Raw genomic sequence first — 24,635 nt, 5'->3', positions numbered from 1 at the left:
CATTGAGATGCACCCCGACTTAACTCGCAGACCTCGGCATCGGGAGAGGAGCCACGTGCCCGCCGCAGAGGCGTGGCCTCCGCAGGCCCCGCCCCCGCTGCGTGGGCACGTCGGGCCGCCCTCGCGCCCTCCTGCGCGCTGAGCTGCAGCGGTGGCGCCTGAGGGAGTCACAGCCTGACCGGAGAACGCAGTACGGACGGACGGCCGAACTGACCCGCGGCTGGTGAGTGGCCCCCGCCATCCCGGGGCTTCCCTCGGGCTCCTCGGCGGGCCCCGAGCGGCCTGGGCCTTCGGGAGCTGGCTTTCTCCGGCCGCAGCCCGCTGCGCCCCCGGCGCCGGCCTCAGGGAGACCCGGCGGGCCCGGGCGGGGGGCGGCGGAAGTGGGGTGAGCGGGGAGGGAGTCGGGCGGGGGGGAACCCCGCTTCGTAGACAAAGTTTTCCAGGGCCGGGGAGACCCTTGAGGCCCCTTGGCGTTGGGCCCCGTTGGGTACCCCCCTCCCGGCGTCGTGACTGCGCTGGGTGCGGTGACCCCGAGGTCGCAGCCGGTGACCTGCCGTTCTCGGCGGACGTTGTAGCTTCTGACGGCCTAGCCGACACGTCTGTCCATCTCGGGCCTGCGAGAAGTCGGACTGCCCCAGCGCCGGAGATGGTACCCGGCGTGGCGGCTCGTGCTGGGCCGTGGCGCTGCCTTTCCTCCTCCTGACTCACCTTAGTCAGAAGGGCCCTTTCAGCCCCTCTGATGACTTCATGAGTGACCCGCGGCCGCCCTGGTGCAGGTCGGATTGGGAGGGATCAACGCCAGGGGCAGCCGGTTAGCCTGGGCGGGGAGTTTACCTGTCACCTCATAAGCACAGGGGTCTGGGTCTATTAATGGCCCGGTAGGAGCTGCCATGACCGCCTTGCACAGTCGTTGCACAAGGCCTGTCTGCCGTGCCATTTAAATTGGTTCTGAGGAACGTGTTGTTGTGGCCTGTGGCCGTCATCGTTATTGTGTTGTTTATGGCTCTGTGAACCAGACAAGGCGGAGCATGATTTAAAAAAAAAAAATCGTATAGTCCTCTACAATTCAGGAAGCCCTCTCACTCTCAGCCCCTTTCAAAACCCTGTGATCGTTTCCCCGTTTGTCAGTGGGGTTAGTGATGAGACGGGGGTTAAGTGAATTGATCTGCCTCCCGCAACCAAGAAGATGGCACAGTTGGTCTTGAACTTGGTGGTCTCTGACCAGATGGGATGCTCTTTCCTAAACAGCGTTGTAGAGAATTTGGAGATGGATTATGTGATTTAAACTGTCTTTCCCACCCCTCTAGCCTGTCCTCCCAAGTAGGAAGAAACAAGAGCTTACTGATTTTGTGTACGTAGATGAGTTTCTGGTATGGCTTTTACCAGTGTGTTTTGATTAAAATTTTAACTCCCATATTTTAGTTTTTCTTCTAGGAGGAGGGGGATAAGGAAATTAGTAAATCTGTGCTTTATTCATTAGTTTTTTTTTCAAGAAACATCGCAAGACAAAACATCACAAGCTTACCAGGAGCTCACAGCTTAATTGGGCATTTACAAGCTTACTTGGTGAAATTGGACAAAGTTTTCAAATACAGTGCCTAAGCCAGAACACTGGTGAGAGTGTGGGAATTTGAGGGGCCTTGGAAACACACACTGTTTAAGTGACCTCATCAAACTGGAGATGTGAAGAGGAAAACCTGTTTTCTCTCACAAAAATTAAGCTATTCAACCCTAGACAATTTTGTTTCACAGGTATGTGTATGTATCCAAATACATATATATTCATTTACATTAGAGTGAAAAACAAATAGTTTGCTTCTCCCAAAAAAGGAAGTTGTGGTGGTATATTTCTGACCATAGGAAAAACATTGAAACCCTTTGAGCTGTAGTTTCTGCATCTGAAAAATTAGGTTAGCACTAGATGAGACTTAAAGTCTTTGGTGCTTTGAGTGCTGCTTATTGATACGAGACGGGTTCCCAAACATTTCTGTTTCGCTAAGTTTAGGATTGGGCTTAGAAATCTGTGTTTTTACAGTTTCTCATGTGATTCTTGTTTGGAGCGCCGTTGTCTAATGTGCAGGCTGTCCAGTGAGAGAGTGGACTGGCAGGAGGGTAGAGGAGTATGATACATGAGGAAAGGGAGAGCAGAAGGGAAAGAAAGGGGTGATTGTTCCTTGGCAATAACTGCTGTCAGCTTATACACCAGAGGCCAACAAAGAAGATACTCTCTTCTCTCTGTTTAGGCGAAAAAATTAATTTTTGTCACACGAATAGATTTGTTTCCTTCCCAGGAGTATCATAGGCCTAATTATTGTTATAGTTCTCAGTAACTTTATAAGGGCTTTGGAGAAGAATGGTGTAACAGAGACAGGTGTCTTGCACTCCACCTGCGTATTTCTAAATACTCCCAGCTTCCTGCCTTTCTCCTGATGAGTTATCTCAGTCTCGGAAAACTCAAGTTTCACTGTCTTGTATTCAATCTCAAAATTGCTTGAAGGCTGTGGGAAGGCACTAACATGAGTAAACAATCTGCAATCATGCTTTTCGCTAAGCCAGTTGGCTGGCCTGCCTCATCGGTCACTGTGATGATAATGTTTTTTATGCCAAACACTCGTATCCATAGTTGGAGCATACAGGTAACACTGAGGGACTTGATTGCTGGGACAGCATATTTGAATCAGAACTGTCCTGGAAAATCTGGAACACAAGGCTGTATCTTCAGCACTGTTGTCTGTGTTGCACAAAATTATATTTCTACTATGGTACATACACCTATTGTGTTGTTTCTCTTTCTCTCTCTCTCTAGATTGAAAGCTACTTGAAGCTACATGGTCTTATGCCTTATTGTAGTCACAGGGCCCATAAACAATATAAATATTTGTTGATGAGAATATGGCATGTCACATGCCTAAACGTAGCCATCCCCTTCATTAGACACTGGACCTGCTGTTTTTTCTGGCAAGACCACTACAGGCTGCTGCAGAGGAACTGTTATCACCTGGAACTATTTCCAGGGCAGTCTGGAGGAGGGCAGGCAGGCAAAGAGAAAGAATTAGTAAGCAAAATTGAGTGTGGGCTGGGAGAGTGATCTAGGTAGTAGTATTTGAAGGCAAATGAGAAAAGCAGCCATACTGAAGTGGCCTTAAACTTTCCCTCCTTGGGTTTTTTTCTACAGGAAGGCAAGGGGAGAGTCGGGCCTTCTTTTTGCTTAGTGATAGCATGTATCCCACGAATCAGAAGATAACTTTTGAAACACTCCATTCCTCTACCACACACTTGGGTTTCTGTCAACCTCAGCAAAATTTCCAAGTGTTTGTGCTCAATGTCATGTTTGTCCTGTTGGTAAGCCTTTTTGTGTTTGCTAAGTCAAAAGTGCGGTGACTAGCTGCTGTACGTTATGTTTTCTTGCCTTTACAGTTGGCTTTTCCAGGGCATCAGCCCAGATTTTAAAGAAGCTAATTTTCAAGTGCAAATGCCTAAACGTAGAAGGCTAAAGAAGCACTGCTATGTGCCCATTTGGCAGGCATGGATTGCCTCTATGGTGTGCAGAGTATTGGCAGTGAGGGGGTGTGCAAAAACAGCAACAAACCCAGCGTGTCCTTGCTCACTAGGAGTTGGCAGTCACCTTGGGGACGGGAAACAGTAAAATTACTTCGTAAGGTTTATGATTACCATTCTGACACTCAGTCTTCTTGGAGGTCCGGAAAGTGAGTAGCTGAGAAATGGAAAAGACAGGCGATCTTGAACCCACTGGGGTTAGGTTAAAGAGTCGGAAGAGAAAAGAGGGAAGGAGGCCAAAGAAAGGGGATTCCTCTCTTTAATAAGCACTCAGGGAAGGGTCTGACCTACAAGATGGTACCCACAGAGACTGTCTCTCATAAAGAGACTCTTCTAGAATAGGGATTCTTAACCTGAATTTGGGGCCCACAGGTGAACTGTAGGGGCCTGGTTGCTCTGGAATGGCATAGGCAACACTTGTGTGTGTGTGATTGTCCTGGGGAGAGAGTCTGAAGCCTTCAAAGGGATTTGCAACCGAAAAAAAAAGCTAATGATTATTCTATTCTGGCAAATACCGTTCCTACCCATCTTCTGAAGTACACTTCTCTGCATTGTATCTTTAGATGAGGAGGTATTTGGGTGGAAGATGTGAGACAGAAACCCCAGGATTCCTTTGTAAACAGTCTTTCACTGAACACCAACTGTCATGAGACTTGCTTGAGTGCTTGTGCAAAGGACAGCATGTTCCCACATACACACGGTGTTCTAATCTGGTTCCCAGAAACGGGGCAACTAAACACCCTCCCTGACTAGTAGGGGTGAGGCTCCAGGTCTGTCCTCAGGGACCTTACAGTCACTTGTGACTGATACAGAGTTTGGGCTAAGAAGGAGTATTGGGAATGGGGCGAGTTGAAGACGCAGAAACCACAGGCTTTTTGGAAGGTCAGGACATTTTCAAGAAGCTGCTGGACTATTGGAAACAAGGTGTGAAAGAGTACATGGGGCCCTCGCCCAGTAGCTAGAAAACCCTGGGCAGGTTTGGGAACCATGGCAAATCCAGTACCCGCTTCACTCTGCTGCTTTGGACACACCAGGCCGAAGAGACTGTCCTAGAGCTGTCGTCACTTAGCACGTGCCATGGGAAATGGAAGCTGTCTGTTTCAAAGCAAGTGTCCTAGCTCCCCTGGGCCACAGCCGTCAAACTAGGCCGAGCTCAGAGTTCCCGAGGCTGCTGGGTGAGCTGAGCTCCTGAGTCCCCAGCCCTCCCCCACCACTTTAACTATGGACGCTCCAAGCACTGCACTTGGCTTTTGCGTTGGCCTTCTGTGTGGGGTTTGGTTGAGCCCTAAGAGCCCTGGAAGCGTAGGATTCTCTGCCTTTCTGAGCCTCTCAGCTAGCTGTTCCACAGTTGCCCTCCCTGTCTTGTGTACCTTCTTTTTTCCTAAGTTTTTCATTCATTATTGCCTAATTATGTCCTTAGTCAACAGTAGGTGTTCTGGGCTATTTGAATTTCTTCTTGATAATGATTATTGATTGTTTCTATTGTCACTTAATAGAGACAATGACGTTTAACCAGTTCCGGGGACCTCTTGGGAGTTAGAAGCACCCATTTCATGTATGTTTAATTCATGTAGTTTGTGGGGGCTGCCCCCTGACATAGGAAGTTATTCATTTTTACAGCGGCAAACCGCTGTTTCGTTTTTTCTTTGTTTTTAATAAATCATCACTGTAGCATTTTGCTTTTTCCCCTTGAGATAATGACAACCTAATACATTGATGTATTTCCTCCAAAATGTGCTTTAGAGGCAGGATGTGGGCTTGTTATGAGATTCTACAGCTATTGCCTGACCCCTCCCCTAGAGTAACAAACAAGAAGAAAACGTTGGGAATCTCTTCTTTAAAGCCAACTGGGGATAAAGGTTTTTCATAGAGGTGAGGGAAGGAACAGATGGCTTGTGCCTGGGTAGGTGGAGGAGCGCTGGCAAGCGTTTGTTACTGACTATTAAACTTTTGCCTATCCATTTCTTTAAAAAAGGGGGTGGGGGTGGGGGAAGCAGTTCTGCTCTTATACAGGCTTTCAAAATCCTTAAAATTAAATCTAAAAGGTGTGTTCTTGGTAGCTGTATCTGTGGAATGTAAGGAAGCCAGTTTAAAACCAATGCAATGCAACATTTCTTCTTCAAATATGAAACTGAGTTATTTGAGCACAAAGCATCACATGCTTGGTTCCTCCCCCCCCCATAAGACCAGTCTCTCGCCCCCACCCCTGTCAGCAGTAATGTTTGCAATAACAATGGTGCTCAAAAATGCTTACTCACTAGCCAGCCATTTTTCTTATTTCTAGGATTCACTTTTAACTTGTCATCTGCTCTTTGAGAATACCTTGATTTTGAGAATACCTTGCGTTATGAAAATCATCCAGTCACTCAGCAAACCCTGATTAAGTGGGTGTCCTGTGTTGGGCCGTAGGTGACAAAGATAAATGAGTTGTTATCTGGAAAACGGACATGTAAACAAATAAATATTATACTATGACAGGACACACGTGTTATAATAGATCATAAAAGGCTTCCTTAGGTAGCTCTTGATGTAATAACCAGGCTTCCAACATCATCAACCTCATTGTTTTCTAGGCCTTATTTTTAGAAGCAGCACAACCTCATTTTCAGAGGAACTATAGCAAGGAATAGGACAGCGGCTGGGGCTGAAATGGGTGGGGGAAGCCCACAGCTTTTCCTGTTCTGCCTTTTGTCAAATGCCATGCTGCCTGCAGCTCACTGAGAAATGCCTCTCGTTTTATAAATGAGAACCGTGGAGTTGCAGGGAAGTCATGTAATATAGCCAGCTAGTGCAGACCTGGTAGTAGAACTTAGTTCTCCTGATACTTAGCCTACTTGTCAGTTAGATATCAGACTAATACATGATAATGAGATTTTTCCCAGTTTTTTGTTTCATTCCACAAAGAAGTTAGTAAATACAGAAAGTCAGAGGCTTCATTATGGACCTTGCTTTAAAGGTTTTGCCTCTGAAGGACCCAAATACAAATCAGTCCTGTTCCCAGGAAGGTACTGTGACCCTTTTCATTGTCATCTGTGGACAGTGCCAAGTAGCCCCACCTTCTAACAGCTTCTTCTGTTTTCTGGTGGAAATTCAGTTTCCCCCGAAATCTCTGTAAAGTATGTTTGCAAAAGGTGTGCCGGGCAGTGTGAAGCATCCTGCCCAAACAAATCTCACCTTTTCTCTCTGTAAGCGAACAAAGGGATGAGAAGAGTATTAGACTCCTGTCCTTTTCTGAGCTACCTTAGCACTGCTTCTGACCTGCGAGCAGGGTTTCTCAGCCTCAGTGCTATTGATGTTTTGGGCTGGATAGTTGTTTGTGGTGGTGGTGGGGATATGTGCACTTGTGCTTGTGCTTTCTGTGCAGTGGGAGATGTTGGGCAGTACCCCTGGCCTCGACCCACACTAGATGCCACGAGCACGCCCCACTCCCTACCTCTAGACATTGCCAAATGTCCCCTGGGGTGCAAAATGTCCGCAGTTGAGAACCACTGGGTTGGGGGTTATTGTCATGAGATACCAACGAAATTAGGTGTATCACAGTATCAAGTAACAATTTCAGTTATGTCAACCTTTGTTTATAGTGATGAGCTGCTCTACAGAAAAACAGTAATGTGCTGTCCCCCATCCTGACGTCTGTAGCATAAAGGAACCTTCACCTAACTCATGTTCAGAGATTCCTTGAAAGAGCGTGAACTATGGTGATCATCTTTTAGGTCTTTTGCAAAATTTATTTTGCTAGAAATTCCAAGGTTTTCCTGTTCCTTTCTTGTTTTAAGAAAGAAAACAGAGGTTTTTCATAGTGAGGCTTCAGCTCAAAGTCTGTGCCCCAGCACAGATTTGATTGCCTATAAATGGCTTTTCTTTTTTTAAATTTATTTTTATTTTTATTTTATTTTTTTATTGGGGAACAGTGTGCTTCCCCCGGGCCCATCAGCTTCAAGTCGTTGTCCTTTAATCTCGTTGTGGAGGGCGCAGCTCAGCTCCAAGTCCAGTCCTCGTTTTCAATCTTAGTTGCCCGGGGCACAGCCCACCCTCCCACAGGAATTGAACCGGCAACCTTGTTGAGAGCTCGCACTCGTTAGAGTCACCCAGCCGCCCCTATAAATGGCTTTTCATAGAGACAGGGGTATTTCCATTTCTTGTCTAAAAGTATATGGGAACGTTTGTTAACTTTAAACTTTAAGTGACATTTTCTTTAGTGTATTAATTAGCATCATATGATGTCAGTTTTATTAGTAATTTATGTCATTTAATTCTCATACCGAACTTTGCACATTTATCACTATCCTTACAGATGAAGAAACAGACTCTGAGAGGTTAGGTAGCTGGTCCAAGGCCACCCACCTGGGACGTGGAAGAACCAGAGTTGTGCCTGACAAAAGCCTGTGCCTTCACCACATCTCCGAGCTGCCTCGCAGCCTGTGTGGCCAGTGGGTTTTCTTTTGGCTGGGCTCAGTTCAGGTAATAGCGTGTTTCCCCGAAAATAAGACCTCACCGGAAAATCAGCCCACAGGATTTTTCAGGAGGACGTCCCCTGAACATAAGCCCTCATGCGTCTTTTGGAGCAAACATTAATGTAAGACCCGGTCTGATTTTGGGGGAAACACGGTGTTTGCTGGCTGCCTACTGCAGGGTGGCTCTGGAGAGCATCACGCAGTCCCGTCATTGCCTTAACTCCTTTGGTGTCACATCAGCTCCTTGGCAGTGTGCTGTGCAGAAAGGACGTCTGCACGGGCCTGCTGTTAGACTCATTGGAACCCATCTTATCGAACCCATCTTCTAGAAACTTTCAGATAGAGGGGTTCAGTCTCCATGTCATAGGATATATACTGAAATACAAAGACTTTCATTTGTATCTAAAGTAACAGTCACATATGGCACTTACACAGACACTGAGTTACTGCCAGCAGCTGTTGCATGGGGAGGCTGTGTCCTGGGAATTTCATACTGATCAAGAAAGTAAAGCACGTACGTGGATGTGGAAACTTCACAGATAGGCCAGGCAGAGTAACACTGGATCTGCTATGTCTTCCCTTCCATCTTAGAAGGCTTGGTGGAAGAGCTTGAGTATCTGGAGAGAGTTTAAGGGCGTTTTTTGCTAAGTAATCACTGTGCCACTTTGATTTTTCTGCCTTTTAAGTGTGGTGTTGAGGAGTGTTGCAAGTATGTAATTTGTTAAAAAAAAAAAAAAAAAGCTGAGCTTGTTGCTCTGAGAAAGTCCAGTAGCTGCTGCTGCCATAGACATGAGCCTGTGCAGGATGGGGCCAGCCTCTTGGAGTTACCGGTTCTTGGTTCTTGGTCTGGGCTTGTTTCCTTGCCCCCACTCCACCCGTCCACCCACCCACCCCTCCCCCATTGCCAGAATCTACGCAGTCATTGTGAGAAAGCCTGGGAATAATAACCTTACTTTGTAGGCCTGTGGAAACACATTAAGAGCCCCGACTGGTCCACTGAGATATACTGTTTCCCCGAAAATAAGACCTAGCCGGACAATCAGCTCTAATGCGTCTTTTGGAGCAAAAATTAATATAAGACCCGCTCTTATTATATTACATTACATTATATTATATTATATTGTATTGTATCATTATATCTGGTATTATACCTGGTATTATATTAAGTTATAGCCAGTCTTATATTATAGTAAAACAAGACCGGGTCTTATGTTAATTTTTGCTCCAAAAGATGCATTAGAGCTGATGGTCCGGCTAGGTCTTATTTTCAGGGAAACACAGTAGGAGCCACCTCGTTAAATTGACCAGTGCCTTGGCCTGTGGAGTTGCTAATCTTATAAGATGTTTGTGGTGACAAACTTCCTATCCATCACACTACTGTTTTCAAGACAATACATTTTCAGTAGACAGACAGGACTGAAGAGATTTTAAACACTCAATACATGGAGGACACGCTTTCAAATTCTTGAAACCAGATCTTTAGTTTTCCTGTAGTTGCTATGGCAATGGGTGCTATAGAGATATGCAGACCCAATTGTGACCTCCCCTGATGTAGGGGTGTCCCCGAGCCTCTGGCCTTATTGTCTACCAAAGTCCCCCAGGTCTGGCCGCTTCCCTTCAGACGCTGAGTGGTGTGGGGGGGTGCCATCCCCCCCTTTGAGACCAACGTCTCCAGCCTTGGCCTGCCCTGCTAGTTAACAAAAGCAGGCTCGCCAGGAAACAGCCTTCTCCAGTTGCTGTGTAACCTGAGCGAGCCAAGGTGAGTGTTGCAGGAATGGGCAGCAGCAGCTTGTGAATCTTCAAATGGGAGGCTAAGCAGGTACGTCTTAGAATCATAGGATTAAGCCCACTTTTCATGAAAAACACTCACAGTGACACTCGGGTTTAGAAAACCCCTCCACTGCATGTGTAAATGCAGTGGAGCATCGCCATGTTGCTAGGAGTCTGTGGTGACATCATGTTCATCTCACGTGCATGTTAGCTGGGGACATGAGAAGCGTCACCTTGCATTCAGAAGGACTCAGGCTTGGTCCCTCCTTGACAGCTAACTCTGAGTGACCTTGGCCATATTACTTAATTCTCTTTATCTTAGTTTCTTCATAGTCAGTAGGTCGCTGCTTGAAAGTGACTTGGCGTGGCGTGCCCAGGTCTGTTAGACCTGTCTGTGCTCTTCCTGGGCACTGCCCGCTCCTGGGTGAACTTGACAGCCTTCCGTCCGTGTGGGGACACTGCTAAGGCTCCATCGGGCTCCATCGAGCTTTGCAAGGCTGTAAAGAGGAAAGCTCCTGGGAGCTCATAGCACTTCTAGGTTTTCCAAGATGGAAATTTAGCAGAAGCATCTTAATCACCCTCTCTCTCCTTCTACCCTCAAATGCTGTTCCTAGTTGTCGTTTGTGAGAGAAGCTGACAATTGTTGCACTTTGAGTGAAAGGAAATGAGACTGACTCTAGTTAGTCCACAGGACACATTCTTCTAAGGTTGTTCCAAATTTGGAATAATTTTTGCTGGTGGTACTTCGGGATGACCCGCGGTCTCCCCTTTGTTAACAACCAGGCTTGTGAGATGTCTGGTGCCCAGGCTTTGTTCTTATAAAATCCCAGCCTGGCCACTTTAGAGTTCAGTCAGGGCTTCAGCCTCCACGCCCCCGGTGGTTTTCATGGGACTACAGAGTCTTCCTCTTCTCAGCCCTGAGACCCAGCCCTCTCATGTAAGGTGGGGTGGCACTCGGGGAACTGGTCACGTCTTGTATCTATTTCATTCGAAGTAGAAAGTGCTCTTTACAAGGACGCATCGTCCCCACCAGCACCAGCAGACTCTCGCCCCTTCTCTGAGCCCTTTTGTTGTTCAGGTTTTGTCCTGGTGTCTGCTTTGATCATGTTTGAGCGAGGGATGAGCATGCGCCCTCCCCAGGAGGAAAAGCCTGCGGAGAAGTCTTAGATTTCCTGGGCAGTGTCAGTTTTTGAGGTTACTAAGAGGTTAGTGCCCTTAGACTAGTTATCAGTGGTTTTGCTTTCTGGTCACTTGTTGTCCAAATGTGCAAGTTTGTGTTTAGTAAAATCCGATGCAAGAGCTTTGTATCCCTCAAGTCCCCACTTTTCCAGGACTCCTCGTCTGTACTGCTCTTCATCAAGAGGTCAGTAGTCCTCCATTCAGTGAACTGTGGGACTGAATTCAGCCCGTGGTTAAAAGGAAGGGGTGAAGCTTGTGTGTAAGATTTCCTGAGGAGTGGCAGCGCCAGACTGCAGAGGAGACCTCAGGCGGTTTATTCTGTCAAATCAGAAGCTGTTGACCTAGATGCTATGGGTTTGGGAGGCCCCTCTTACCAAGTGCCTTGTTAAGTTAGAGCTGATTCACTCTATTTGCTGCTCCCAGCATCAAACAGCATTTGTAATGTGGATTTTCTAGCCGCAGTGGTCACGTGTCTGCCCTTGGAAAGAACAGGTGTTCCCATTTCCTAATGCTGCCAGAGGATGAGCGCTGAGTCAGAAGTCCTCAGGTGTGACCTGCTCAGAATCATCTGTGGAGTCACTGGATGTCACATTCCTCCCCAGTCTCATAATCACCCAGCTGCTCATTTTTGCCAACAACTTTCTTAGTAAGAGGTCATAGCATTTGAGGAAGCGTTACATTTTATGAGACACTACTGCACACATTAGCTCAGTCCACACAGCACTCTTGAGAATGTGGAGCGGAGAGAATTTTGTTACTGTTTTATAGATGAGGAAACATAGCCTTTCCAGAAGTATGGCTTACTTCCAGCCGTGGAGCTCCTACACACTGGGACTCGAGATCTCAAACCCATATGTTTCTAGCTCTAAAGACCATGCCCTTTGTGCAGGGCCCAGCTGCCTTTCCATTCCCAAAGGAGAGCTGGGTCTAGAGCAATAATCAACAGTAAGTTGGAGCCCAGAAGTGACCTCCCTGGGATCAGGTCGGGGAGCAGGCCAGGGCCAGTCAAGTGGCTGTTTACCTAAAGCAGAAAACAGGTTGCACCTCCTGTCATGCAGGTGTCATGCGGGGTCTCAGCTCCCGCTCCCCACATAGGAACGCAGGATGTGGTGAGACCAAAAAGGAATACCCACGGAGCCACAGATAGGGGAGTCATATCTCTGTACCCCGCGCCTCTCTGCAATCCGCGCTTGCTAGCTCAGCCACCATCTTCTTGCTAGCCCCCATTTGCTGCTAGTGTAGCCACGGCAGTTACATTAGTGGCCAATGGCTCACTGGTTACAGCTGACGGCCAACTAGCCACAGCTGATGGCCATGCAGTCCCAGTTGATGGCCATTTACTACCTGAGCCAGCACCTTTCCACATGAGACCGAGAGCCTGGAAACCACTCCTGGCTCTGTCCCCACACCTCAGCACATCCGTTTGCTGGAAAGATGTAAAACTGGCCCTTGGTATGGAGTATACCCTTAAAAGTGCTGGAATTTAAACAGTGCTAAGGAGAAGTTCATCTTCATGCTGCATCTTGGAACAGGGCTTCTTCCCCCATTGCCAGGATCTGTCGCAAGGACTGCAAAGCTTGCCGGGAGTGTCTCCTAGGATAAGACCAGCAAGTAAACAGCTCTGGATTCATTCTCATTTCCTTTTGTAATGTTTGTATAGCTTGACATTTGTTATAAAGTGGTTTCACGGTTATTCTTATTTGATCCTCCCAGTATTCTTGCAGCATCAGCATCAGAGCACAGGGCAGGTATTTGTTCCATTTTACAGGTGAAAAATGGAGAGAGCCAGAGAGATTTGGAGGCTCTGAAGAGATGCACCTTCCTGCCCCTGGCTTCCTCCCTCCACAGTAGCCCCAGCATTCTTTGTTCCCTAGATCACATGTAGTGTCATAAGTAGGATGTTAGAATTTACTCTTTCTGTAGACAGACATTCAGAACAGAACTTCAGTGATGGGTAAACAACCCACCTGCTGTTTGTATCTGCTGAGGCCTGATGGGAGTATGTGGCACCATTAAGAATTGCCTTGGCCTGGTTATGGTCTTGTTACACAGAAACATAGTCTCACTTAAAGGTGACAAGCCTTTAGGTGCTAGAAAGAGAAGGAACAGAGCCTATAATCCAGAAAAGAGGGAGTCTGGGATTCTTGTAGTCTTGTTTTATCACTAAAAACATTTATGGGGCACATATTACAAATGGTTTCTGTGAGAAGTAATACATCACTTTTGCACTGCGACCATCCTGAATATTACAATATAAGTGGGTGGGGTGAGATCATAAACAAAGACATACAATTGAAAGGTATTTGTTAAGCCTCAAGAGTGGAGAAAACACACACGTACACACATACACATACACGCACGCATGCACGTTGTGGGAAGGAAGCTGCACCAATGACTAGAGGCCTGCGTTCAGATGGAGAAACCAGAGGGCTCATTACCTCCAACCCTGGCTAAGAAAAGGAGCCCCAGCCTTCACAGGCCTGGTGCGAAGCAGCCTGCTGGGCCAGGCTGAGCTCTTGTGGATCTGGGCCTGTGTGGAGGGCTCAGAAAGGTGCTGGGGGACACAGCTCTGATGCTGAGAGAGCAGCCAGGCCACGGACTTCAGGGGAGACCCTGGGCCTTCTGGAGCCCAGAGAGGGGAGCGGTAGACTCCAGGGAGTAACAGAAAACACAGCATAGGTGGATAAATGGGGGGCTAGCCTAGCTGGTCCCTGAGGGGTGAGAATGGCCTGAGCAGCTCAGAGGCCTGAGAAATATAAACAAGTCATTAGTTAGAAAATCCAGACCATAAGAAAGAGTCAGGGGGTGGAGAGGGAGGAGAAAGAAGGGGAGGGAGGGAGGGAGGGAGGAAAGAAGGGAGTCAGATTTGAAGAAAGATAAAACCAGCTTTCATACCAGTTAATTTAGAGACAGTACCCAATTAAAATTTTAATTATTTTACTTGGTATTTTAGAATTCAACCAATATTTTCTTATCCACACACTCCTCCCTTCCTTTAGCAAGTTCTCAATAAGCATTCCATCTGTGCATCTGTAACAATTATAACTCAGGTTGGTGACTCCCCAGGGTGCTGGGCTATGATTTGGAACATGGTATTGGACTTAGAAACAATCTGAGATCCTTCCCATAGGAAGCTTCTGTTTTAACTGGGGAAACAGGACAAGGGCACTTGTGGAAGCCAAAGAATAATTGCCTTTTATTAATGTGATGCCAGTTCTATACAGGAGTGAACTCTGAGCAGCTAACAGCCTTCTAGGAAGCAGGCTGGGACTCCTGATGTCAAACCGCAGCCATTTGCTGGGGACGGGAGCTGCGGGGACCCAGTGCAGGAGTCGAAGCAGCCACTTATTTTCCCTCTGGCTGTTTCCTCCTGTGCGCATGTGGGATAACAACACTGGCCCATGTTGAGGGGCATCTGGTGAGGGTGGAGGCACAGTAGCTGGTCACTGAAGCGTCGGATAATTGTTCTAACTCCAGGGAGCTCCCTGCCTTTCCTTCCGCTTCTTTAGTGCTGCCGGAACTCAGCAATCTGCTCCCTTCCTTCAATTTTCCAGGGCAAAGAAAAAGAATACGAATTAAAAAAAAGAATTATTACAGGTGAAGTCTTTATTGCACCTTTTTGGATCACCAGATGAGTGATAATGTCCTCCTTGCAGATTGTTTCCATCTGGCAACAGTACACTAAGTTGACTGTCTGAGATTTGCTGGATGTGCAGTTTACCAGAGGCAAAGGCTTTCAAATGAGTGTTCTGGGTCTGCTGGAAGGAACATTGGTGGTTAGGGGGCTGTTGCCACTTCTAGCGGCTCAGGTGTGGGAGTGAAAGCCAGTAGTGGTCCGGCGAATAGCTAGGAGCACAGGAATTATGGACTTGTGGAGGCAGGTTTTATAAAGAGGCTCACCGTTTTCGGGAAGAGAGAGAGAGACCGTGCAGATCAAATTTTCTGGAACTTGGAAGAGCAGGAGCCAGGGAAAGGGCCCAGGGGACTTCCTGTTGATTAGTTAGTGCAGTGCAGGGGCTTAGCTGGTTTGCTTGGTCCAGCTTCTCTTAATAAGGAGGGGAAGTGGGGGAGGGGAGACAGAGCTCCCTTGCTTCCCCTCCTTATCAAGATAATTGAGCCACTTGATGTAAAAGGAGGAGCCAGTTGGCTAAAAAGTACAACAAATAACATTCATGGCTTTCCAAATTCCCTTTCTGTCGTCAGTGCACTTACATACTTTTGCACATAGTTGTCGCCAGCATTTTGGGTCCTTTTTTAAACCACGTAAGTTGATGTAGGCTTTTTCTTGTGTGGATGCAGCCTGTCATCAATTTGTCATAGCTGTGCCAGGATTCCATTGTTTATTGTCACTTGAGCAGTCCTGCCCTGTGTTGTTGTCTAACTTACGTATGGCTTCTGATCATTTTGGTGCAGAGTACTATTAATACTTCTGTAAGTGTATTTCCCAGAGTGAAATCTTTTGTGTTGTTTTTGGTGGGGGGGCATTAGGGGGGCAGGGGAGCTTCTTGTTGATAATGAGAGGTTGAAGTCTAGAAAGTTTCTACGTTTATGATTTAGCCTTCGATTTTCAAGAGGTTCCAGTGGTTCCTGCAAAGAGAAAAAAAGATTCAAGTGTAGATGTCAGCTAGACTAAGTGTGGACATGTAGCTTTTCGGGGAATGAAGTGAATTGTTTCTGACGTTGCAAGGTGGCTTCTGAATGCCACACTAGGTGGCCACTCCTTGAGGAACAGTAACCAGGCCACAGGGATGGACAGAGGGTGCCTTCCCTGGCACCAGCCTGTGTGGGCTGAGTGTGCTGAGCCTTCTCAAGAATGTTTTTCACCCTCTGCTTTTAGCCCATGTTAAGGACTCAGTATTCTTGCTGCCGGGGTGGGATAAGCTGGTATCTTGCTTTCAAAGCAAAACTGTTACCTCATGTTTTGAGTTGAGAAAACTGTTGAAGTGTAGTGGACAGCAGACTGCTTTTCAGTGTGGTTTTTAAAAAGTGCATATTGTTGCTCTTCCTTGGCGCTGCCTACAGAGGTGGCAGCCATCTCCCGCTCGCTATCATGGCCGCCGCCCTCAGACTCCTCGTGAAGCCCAAGATCATCAGAAAGAGGACCAAGAAGTCCGTCCGGCACAGTCAGACACACATATCAAAATTAAGCATCGCTGGTGGAAGCCCAGAGGCACTGAGAGTGGGTGCGCAGAAGATCCCGGGGCCGGACCTCTGCCCAGCACTGGTGATGGCAGCAGCCGGAAAGCGCACGTGCTGCCAGGGGCTTTCGGAAGGGCCTGGTCCTCAGCATCAGGAGCAAAACTCGTACTGTGCTGAGATCGTCAGACGGCTCCTCAAAGAGCCATAAAGCCATTGTGCAAAGAGCAGCCCAGCTGGCCATCAGAGTCACCAACCCCAGTGCCAGGCTGCGCAGCAAAGAAAATGAATATAGACAGCTGTGTGCACATTGTATTTGTGTTAATAAAACCATGCAATTCTGCAGAAAACTCCACAGGAAAAAAACTGCATATTGTTGTCAGTATGCATGAGACCATTGCCTGCCTGCCTTCTTTCCTTTGGATTTTTTAACCAACAGGTGTTTGTTGAGAACGGATTATTTTCTGGGCTGTGGAGCTACAGCAGTGAAACAGCTGTGGCCCTGCCCCTGGGGCCAGAGTTGGGTCCCCTGTGAGCTGGAAGGATGGAATTAAGAGCTCTCAGGCAGGACTGAGGTTGAAGGGGGTGGGCAGAGGCTGTGCCTGAGGTGTCTCTGGCACAAAGTGCTGCTGAGAAAAACGAAATGCCAAAGTGGCACACATGGAAGCTGCTTTCCCTTCCCCTTTTTGTATTTTTAAGAGAAGTACAAGGCTTGTTGCTTGAGCAAGACTACGTGCAGTTACCATCACAAAACTAATGATCAGATTGAATCACATACACAGTTACTATTGTGTAGCCTGGTAATTAGATGCAGGAATTCACTTAAGTTACAGTTGATAATCTAGGCCACCAGAGTGCACTTGTTCTTGCCTTTGCCTATTTTCAATTTCACCTGTAAGCAGTCCTTAGGTGCCTGGGGTGTGTCCTCAGCACGGCCAAGCGTAGCTGCCACTTGTTTATAGAGGCTCTGGGCCCTTTCACTGCATCCTCTCCTCCTCTGGGCCGCCCGGAGCTCCTATCCCAGTACACGCTCCTCTGCCGTCTGAGTGCTGAGCAGCTGGGGACAGATCTTGGCTCTCGGGGTCCCCAAGGATGTGGAGCTCAGATGTTCTTTTTCTTTTTTTAAGATGTTCTTTCTTAAAAGAGTCTGTCAAACAAGGTCAGAGTGGACAAGCTGGTGTGGGCTTGTTCTGCAGCTGCTCTCTCGATGAAAGGATGCATAGGTGGGCAGCCTTACGCCATCTCTGTGGTCTGTCCCATTTCAATTTTGTTCACATTGTTCCTTGATCTGGACGCCTTCCTCTCACTCACGCCAAATCCTGTCTGTCGTTGAGGGTCCTCGGTAAGCTTTCTCTTCTCCAGGAAGCCTCTCTAAATGCTCTTCTCTCCACGTGATGACTGCCTGCCTTTGCATTCTGGACGCCATGCTCCATCCAGTTCAGCAGCATTATGGGAGAGGGGAGTGTATCTGACTTGGAGTCAAGAGAAGGTCCCATTTTCCATATATATATATATATATATATATATATATATATATATTATTTAAAATTTATTGGGGTGGCAATTGTTAGTAAAGTTACATAGATTTCAGGTGTACAATTCTGTATTACATCATCTATAAATCCCATTGTGTGTTCATCACCCAGAATCAGTTCTTTCCATCACCATATATTTGATCCCCCTTACCCTCATCTACCACCCCCTTGCCCTCTGGTAACCACTAAACTATTGTCTGTGTCTATGAGTTTTTGTTTCTCATTTGTTTGTCTTGTTTTTTTGTTGTTTTTGGTTTCTATACCACATATCAGTGAAATATGGTTCTCTGCTTTTTCTGTCTGACTTATTTCGCTTAGCATTATATTCTCAAGAGCCATCCATGTTGTCACAAATGGTCCTATTTCATCTTTTCTTATGGCCAAATAGTATTCCACTGTGTATATATACCACAACTTCTTTATCCATTCATCTATCGAAGGACATTTTGGTTGTTTCCATGTCTTGGCCACTGTAAATAAGGCTGCAATGAACATTGGAGCACGCATGTCTTTATGGATAAATGTTTTCAGATTTTTTGGGTAGATACCCAGGAGAGGGATTGCTGGGTCATACGGTCTATATATTCTATTTCTTTCCTATTTTTCAGCTTTATTTAGGTATCATTGACAAATAAAAATATATTTAAAGTATACAATGTGATAATTTTTTTCTTTTTTTTTTTTTGTGTTTGTTGTTTGTTTTTCATTTTTTTGTTGTTGTATTTTTTGTTGTTTTTTGTTTGTTTTTACAATGTGATAATTTGCTATACACATGTTTTGAAAGGATTCCCACAATCAGGTTAATTAACACATCTGTCACCTCATGTTTACTTTTTTTTTTTGGTGAGAATGTTTAAGATCTGTTCTCTCCGCAAATTTCAATTATGCAATACAGTATTATCAGCTATTAGTCACCGTGCTATTCATTAGATCCTCAGACCTTATTTGTCTTATAACTGAAAATTTGTACCCTTTTATCAACCTCTTCTCATTGCCCCCTCCTCCGCCCCTGGCAACCACTGTTCTATTTACTCTGTTTTTATAACGTCAACCTTTTTTTTTTTTTTTTTTCTGTTCCACATATAAGTGATACTTTCTCTGTGGCTTATTTTGCTTTTTGCTATTCATTTTCTAAGAGTTCTTGGAGAACGTCAGTAAGCCTCAATCAAAATCCAAGTACAAACAATCCTATCTAATATTTACTGAGTGCTTACCACGTGGCGGGCACTGTGCTAAAAGCCTTACCTTCTGTGTTCTCACTTAATCCTTTCTATCATTAATCCCATTGTATAAATGCAAAATCTAAAGGCAAGAAGAGAAGGTTCTGCAAGATCATGCTGAGCAAATCATTGTAGCATCCAAAAGATAACACAGATGGACCTATATGCCTAGAGAAGACTCAGGAAGGATGTGTATCAACACATTAACAGTGGTTATATCTGCGGGGTGAGACAGAGGTTGCTTTTTATTTTCTTTATATACCTTTGAAGCAACATTTCTTATACTTCTTTGTCCCCACTGATACCTGTTTCTGGGTGGAACACATAGAAAATGCTCAGTAAATAGCCACTGGTGGAGGTACGTGACTTGATTTGGTCCCAGTGTTGGGAGCTCTGATTTTGGAGCTGCTTTATTAGTTGTTGGTGCAACTGTGCTGCTGTTCATCTGGCAAGTCCCCAGAAGGGCTGCCCGTCTGTGCTGGCGGAGCGGAGGCCTCCAGGGGTAGAGGATGAGCTTATCGTGTTGTGGGACCGTAGTTCCCTGGCTGACGGAGGCTTAGTCCTGGCAGCAGGCAGCGGGAACTGATTGGCCAACTCGTGTTATTTCCTTCAGCCCAGCAGAGTCTGGAGCCGGCTTGCTTGGTGACTCAGTGTAGGTTGTCGGGCGCCTTTTGAGCTGCCCTGCTTTAAAGTGGAGCTAATCCCAACGGCCTGGCTTAATGGTCCAGTTAGTGCCCTGCTCTGCTGCCCCCTGCATGGGGCCACCCCGCCTTTCATGGTACGACAGGCCACACAGATGCGCTTGCTGCCAAAGCAGAGCTGCTGCACTGTTGTTTTCAGTTTGTTTGTTTTTAAGCTTTATGATGTTTTCTTTGTTATTTTATGTTTTCGGTAACTTTTAATTTTGATATGATTTTGAACGTACAGAAAAATTGTAAGAATACAGCTTTGTGTACCTTTTATCCAGATTCGCCATCAGCATTTTGCCTCATTTGCTTTACTTGCGCATGTCCTCCCTCCCCCCGTGAATATTCACACGCACACACACACTTTCTGAACTATTTGAGACTAAATTACAGATGGTGTGCCCCTTTACTTTTGAATTCCTCGGTATGTACTTGCTGAAACAGGACATTCTCTTACATAATCACAGTACAATTATAAAAAACAGCAAGTTCAACATCGATACAGTGCTATTACCTAATCCACCAATTCTGTCCCTATTCAGATACAGTCCTAGTAACAGCAGAGCTTGATTTCTAAAGAAAACACCCCAGAGGCATGTGGGTGACTCCTCAGTTACATGACTCAGAAGAGGGCAGAGCCGGCAGGTGTTTGGGGAAGTGAGTGTTGTGGGCGCCACGTCACTGGTTCCTTGTGTCTGTATAGGACCAGAGGAATAAAGGCAGCAAGAAGCACACGGCAACGATGTCAGTGGAACTGGAGACCTCAGAGGGGGTGGACGAGTCCGAGAAAAAGAGCTCCGGGGCCCCAGAAAGAGAAAACCACACCAGGTGAGTGATGGGGGCTGGCCGTGTTGAGTCAGGGGGGCCCAGGGCCTGCCGTGCCCAGCACACTTGGCTGTATGTGCTTCAGGCACTAGGGTGCAGTCAGGAGCTGTGCTGCTGTGGCCCCCGGAACGCCTGGCTGGCACAGCAGGGGCCTCAGACGCACTGTGGACTCTCAGCATTCTCCTTGCGTCCACCACGGAGGCAGGACAATTGGATGGTATTCCTGGTCCTCCTTTCGTCTGAAAACCATAAGCGTTTCATCATCTGGGGTGAGAAAGGGTAATCAGAGGCAAAGCTGGCACCTTTTCCAGTGCCTTCCACCCTTAGAAGGTGGGAGCAACTCCAGCTCCAGGGGGTTTGCTTATTGGGTGGGGCCAGTTCATTCTAAGCCTCAAGTTACTGGGGCCTGTTCTTCATTATTATCCACGCGTTATAACCTTGACATTGGCCAAGTTCTTTTTTATACCTTGAAATAGTTGCTAGTATTAAATGACTTCTCAGCACATGGGTGATACGAGCTAATCTAAAGAAGCCAGCAGAGGCTGGGCTGTGAGAGGCCAAGTTTTTCTCTCTCTAGTGGATGTATTGTGTGGATACACGTGAGCCCATGCCCAGTGCCACCCTCCTTAGGGCCATGCAGTCTTTGCCTTGTCTGGTATTGGCACCTTTTAGCACAAGACCATCCTGTGTAACTTTGTTAGTAGCACACGTGGCTCCAACCTCTTTGGCCTTTGTCTCATTTTCATCCCACGTGTGGGCTCAGCCACATGTAGTCCTGAAGAGGCTGTGGATCCATGGTGGGAGGGAGGAAGGTAGCCAGGCCACCCTCGGAGAGCCACAGCCAGTCCTTTACCACGGCATGGATTCTGGGAGACACGTGCCCAGCGCTTGGTCTTCCTGGAGAAGCCAGCAGATACTGTGCTGGCATTAGAGGTGTGTCTCTGCAGGCACTGGGTGGCCACAGAAGCAAAGCCTCCTTCACTTGGGTGGTTCAGAGAGACAGTGCTGTTGAGGAGTAGCCCACAGTCATCCACAGTCATCCAACCACAGTGTCGCTGAAGGCCCTCGGGGGCAGACTTGTATGTGCCTGCGCTGTTCCCTAGCAAGACCCTGCATCTGTGCTGGAGTTGCGTGTCTGAGCAGCCCCTGCCGCCAGCAGCAGGCAGACACACACACGCCCCGTCTCTCCGCAGAATGGCCGACCTCTCGGAGCTCCTGAAGGAAGGGACCAAGGAAGCACATGACCGGGCAGAAAACACCCAGTTTGTCAAGGATTTCTTGAAAGGCAACATCAGGAAGGAGCTGTTTAAGGTTTGTGCCTTGGTCACGGACGGGGTTGGGTTGGTGGCCTCAGTCCCGGGAGCTGCTCCGAGGGGGAGGCTAGGCCTTCAGTACGCTGCACTCTCTTGACATCAGGCTGTGGTATTCAGGGCTGAAGTGGGTAACACAGTGGTGTCCAGGAAGCAAAGTATCCACATGCCAAAGACTTCACCTTGTCCTTCTTTTAAGAAACGTAAGCGTTTCCTGGGTGTGTGAAATAATTGATAAAAATGGGCCTTTGGGAATTGGAAGGGGGTGCTGCTCGAGTCTGTGACTCCAGCTGCTGGGACGCGGTGGGCAGTGGGCTCGTGAGCTGCCAGCCAGACCCACAGCCCTTGACCATGGGCTCCTCCATCACCCTCAACAGCTGGCCACGACTGCACTTTACTTCACATACTCAGCCCTTGAGGAGGAGATGGACCGCAACCGGGACCACCCAGCCTTCGCCGCCTTGTACTTCCCTGTGGAGCTGCACCGGAAGGAAGCGCTCGCCAAGGACCTGCTCTACTTCTTCGGTGAGGACTGGAAGACGCAGGTGCAGTGCTCGGAGGCCACGCGGAAGTACGTGGAGCGGATCCACTACGTGGGCCAGAAAGAGCCGGAGCTGCTGGTGGCCCACGCCTACACCCGCTACATGGGGGACCTGTCCGGGGGCCAGGTACTGAGGAAGGTGGCCCAGCGGGCCCTGAAACTCCCCAGCACGGGGGAGGGGACCCACTTCTACCTGTTTGAGAACGTGGACAACGCACAGCAGTTCAAGCAGCTCTACCGGGCCAGGCTGAACGCCCTGGACCTGACCCTGAAGACCAAGGAGAAGATCGTGCAGGAGGCTAACAAGGCCTTCGAGTACAACATGCAGGTACCGCTGGGGGCCGCGCGGGGCTGCTGACGGGCATTGCTCGTGGGGACACACGCGCTGCCGCCTGCCTGAGGCACCGGGCCACGTAGGTCTGCGGTCGGGAGCCCAGTGCTGGCTCCGCCTTGTTTGCTCGACAGCCTGTGTGTGGTGTTTTGGGACGGGCACGGCCCCAGCAGGAGTGGGCTGGCGGAGACCAGCGCTGTCTCCCTTCCTCTCATCCCAGAGTTCTGCTCTTGAGGAACGGAGCCCTTCCTTTTCAGCAAGGGTTGCGATGAAAAGTCCTGCTTGGAAAGTTCAGGAGAGAATTAAGGAGAGCAAGGAGCATAACTCAGTTTACAAGTGCCCTTTAGATGGGGGCCGAGGCTGTAGAGGCGGATTCTGTCCCAAGCCCAGGCCAGCCCTCAGCGCCAGGACAGCAGCCACGAGGGGAGTGAAGCACCAGCCTGACCACAGGCCCGTCAGCCCTCTTGTCTGATGTCTGGGCCTCCAGGGGCCACTCTGGATGGAGGAGCCCTGCTGGGGCTCATTCTCCCACATTCTTTTTCCTATGGTTTTTGCTAAAAATACCCAGTGGCTGGAAGTAACTACCAGTGCTCAGAGTGGTTTTGGGCAGCGCTCTGGCGCTCATGTGTGCGCCCTGAGAGTTTTCAGTCGTGGGCTGTGTGGTCAGTGCCTAGGGAAGACCCACTACAGTCAGCAGCCAACACCCCCCAGAGCTCGTGCTAGGGAGAGTGCCAGGCCAGTGTGGCCAGCCCTGACTGGACCTGCCCCAGCTTCCCTGCACAGGCTTTGCTTGGAAAGCAGGGTGTACGCAGTCCAGTGATGGTGTTGGTCTTCTGCTCCTGCAGGTGTTCAATGAGCTGGACCAGGCTGGCTCTTTGCTGGCCAAAGAGACCCTGGAGGACGGGCTCCCCATGCACAATGGGAAAGGAGATGTGCGTAAATGCCCCTACTATGCTGCTGGACAGGACAAAGGTAGGTCGTGTCTGCCGCGAGCTCCCCTCCCAGGGCAGGCGTGTCGGCGCCCCCGCTGATGCCGTGTCCTGTTGTTGCTGCCATGCAGGTGCCCTGGACGGCAGCGGCTGCCCCTTCCGAACAGCCCTGTCTGTGCTGAGCAGGCCGGGCCTCCAGTTCATTCTGGCCACCACTGTGGCCCTGGCTGCTGGCCTCCTGGCCTGGTACTATGTGTGAAGGACCCATCACACCACATGGGCGCCCTCCTCCCCAGTGACTGCTGGCCTGTCCCCAACTCCACCTGTGAGGAAACTACCACCTCAGGTGACTTTTTTTAAAATGCTGGGTTTGAGAAAACAACCAACCAACCAATAAAAACCAGATGCTAAAGCCTCTACCTGTTGGCATCCTGTGCGGGTCAGATGCTGAGCTGGGTGCAGGCCCCCCTACTCCCTGCAGCCCCCAGGCTATAGCACTGGGAGCAGCCAGTATTGCTCAGGGCTGCTGGCCTGGGCCTGTGGAAGCAGCTCCGCTCCGGGCGCCCACACCTCTCGCCCCGAGGCTCACTGTCTTCGTTTAGGTGGGTGTCTTCTCCCCGCTGCGAGTGGAGCGGCCCGCAAGGCCAGGCTGCTGTAGCTCTGTGGGAGGGAGGGGGCCTCCCCAAAGGCTCCTGCTCTACTTTGGGGCATCTCCTGGGGGTGGGGAACAGAAGCCAGGCTGGCCCCCTGCCTCTGAGGCCCTGCGAGCTCTGTCCTGGGCAGCCAGTCATCCCTGTTCAGCAGAAACCCCCGAGACGGCCGTGTCCAGATGTGGCCTGTCGCTTCCTCTGACCTGTGTTGATGCTACGGCACTTAATAAAGTAGACTGACAGCTGCCTCCCTCCTTCCTGGCACAGATGTCCTCTTTCTCACTGGTCCCTGACAGCCCCCTCCTGCTGTTCCTGAGCTCCCAACACTGCTGCTTACCTTACACATAAGGATAAAAAACCATGTACTTGTATTATATATAACAATTCATTGTCTAAAATAGAAATGCGAACTTACATATTTTTATCACTAGGATTCTATTACCTGTTTCATACATTAAGGATCTGCGCAAGTTTTATTCACAAAGGGGTTAAACGGTGGGGAATCTTTTTT

At 48.4% G+C, this 24,635-nt stretch overlaps 1 protein-coding gene across 1 annotated transcript; it reads left to right on the top strand.

Annotated features, from left to right (window-relative positions):
- The first annotated feature begins 74 nt into the window (after positions 1-74).
- Positions 75-24,378, top strand: HMOX2 (heme oxygenase 2). The gene is made up of 6 exons (XM_019756426.2): positions 75-223; positions 20,242-20,366; positions 21,557-21,674; positions 22,051-22,542; positions 23,391-23,517; positions 23,606-24,378. The coding sequence occupies exons 2-6, from the start codon at positions 20,281-20,283 to the stop codon at positions 23,731-23,733; spliced, it is 951 nt and encodes a 316-aa protein (XP_019611985.2). The 5' UTR covers positions 75-223; positions 20,242-20,280; the 3' UTR covers positions 23,734-24,378.
- The last annotated feature ends 257 nt before the right edge of the window (positions 24,379-24,635 follow it).

This window comes from Rhinolophus sinicus, linkage group LG18, assembly GCF_036562045.2.
Source record: "Rhinolophus sinicus isolate RSC01 linkage group LG18, ASM3656204v1, whole genome shotgun sequence".
Taxonomy (NCBI): domain Eukaryota; kingdom Metazoa; phylum Chordata; class Mammalia; order Chiroptera; family Rhinolophidae; genus Rhinolophus; species Rhinolophus sinicus.
This window is presented reverse-complemented; position numbering and strand designations above follow the sequence as displayed.

Coding starts and splice junctions, on each gene's coding strand:
- HMOX2 (XM_019756426.2), top strand. CDS start 20,281: ATGTCAGTGGAACTGGAGACCTCAGAGGGGGTGGACGAGTCCGAGAAA. Junction 20,367..21,556: donor GAAAGAGAAAACCACACCAG/GTGAGTGATGGG, acceptor GTCTCTCCGCAG/AATGGCCGACCTCTCGGAGC. Junction 23,518..23,605: donor TGCTGCTGGACAGGACAAAG/GTAGGTCGTGTC, acceptor GCTGCCATGCAG/GTGCCCTGGACGGCAGCGGC.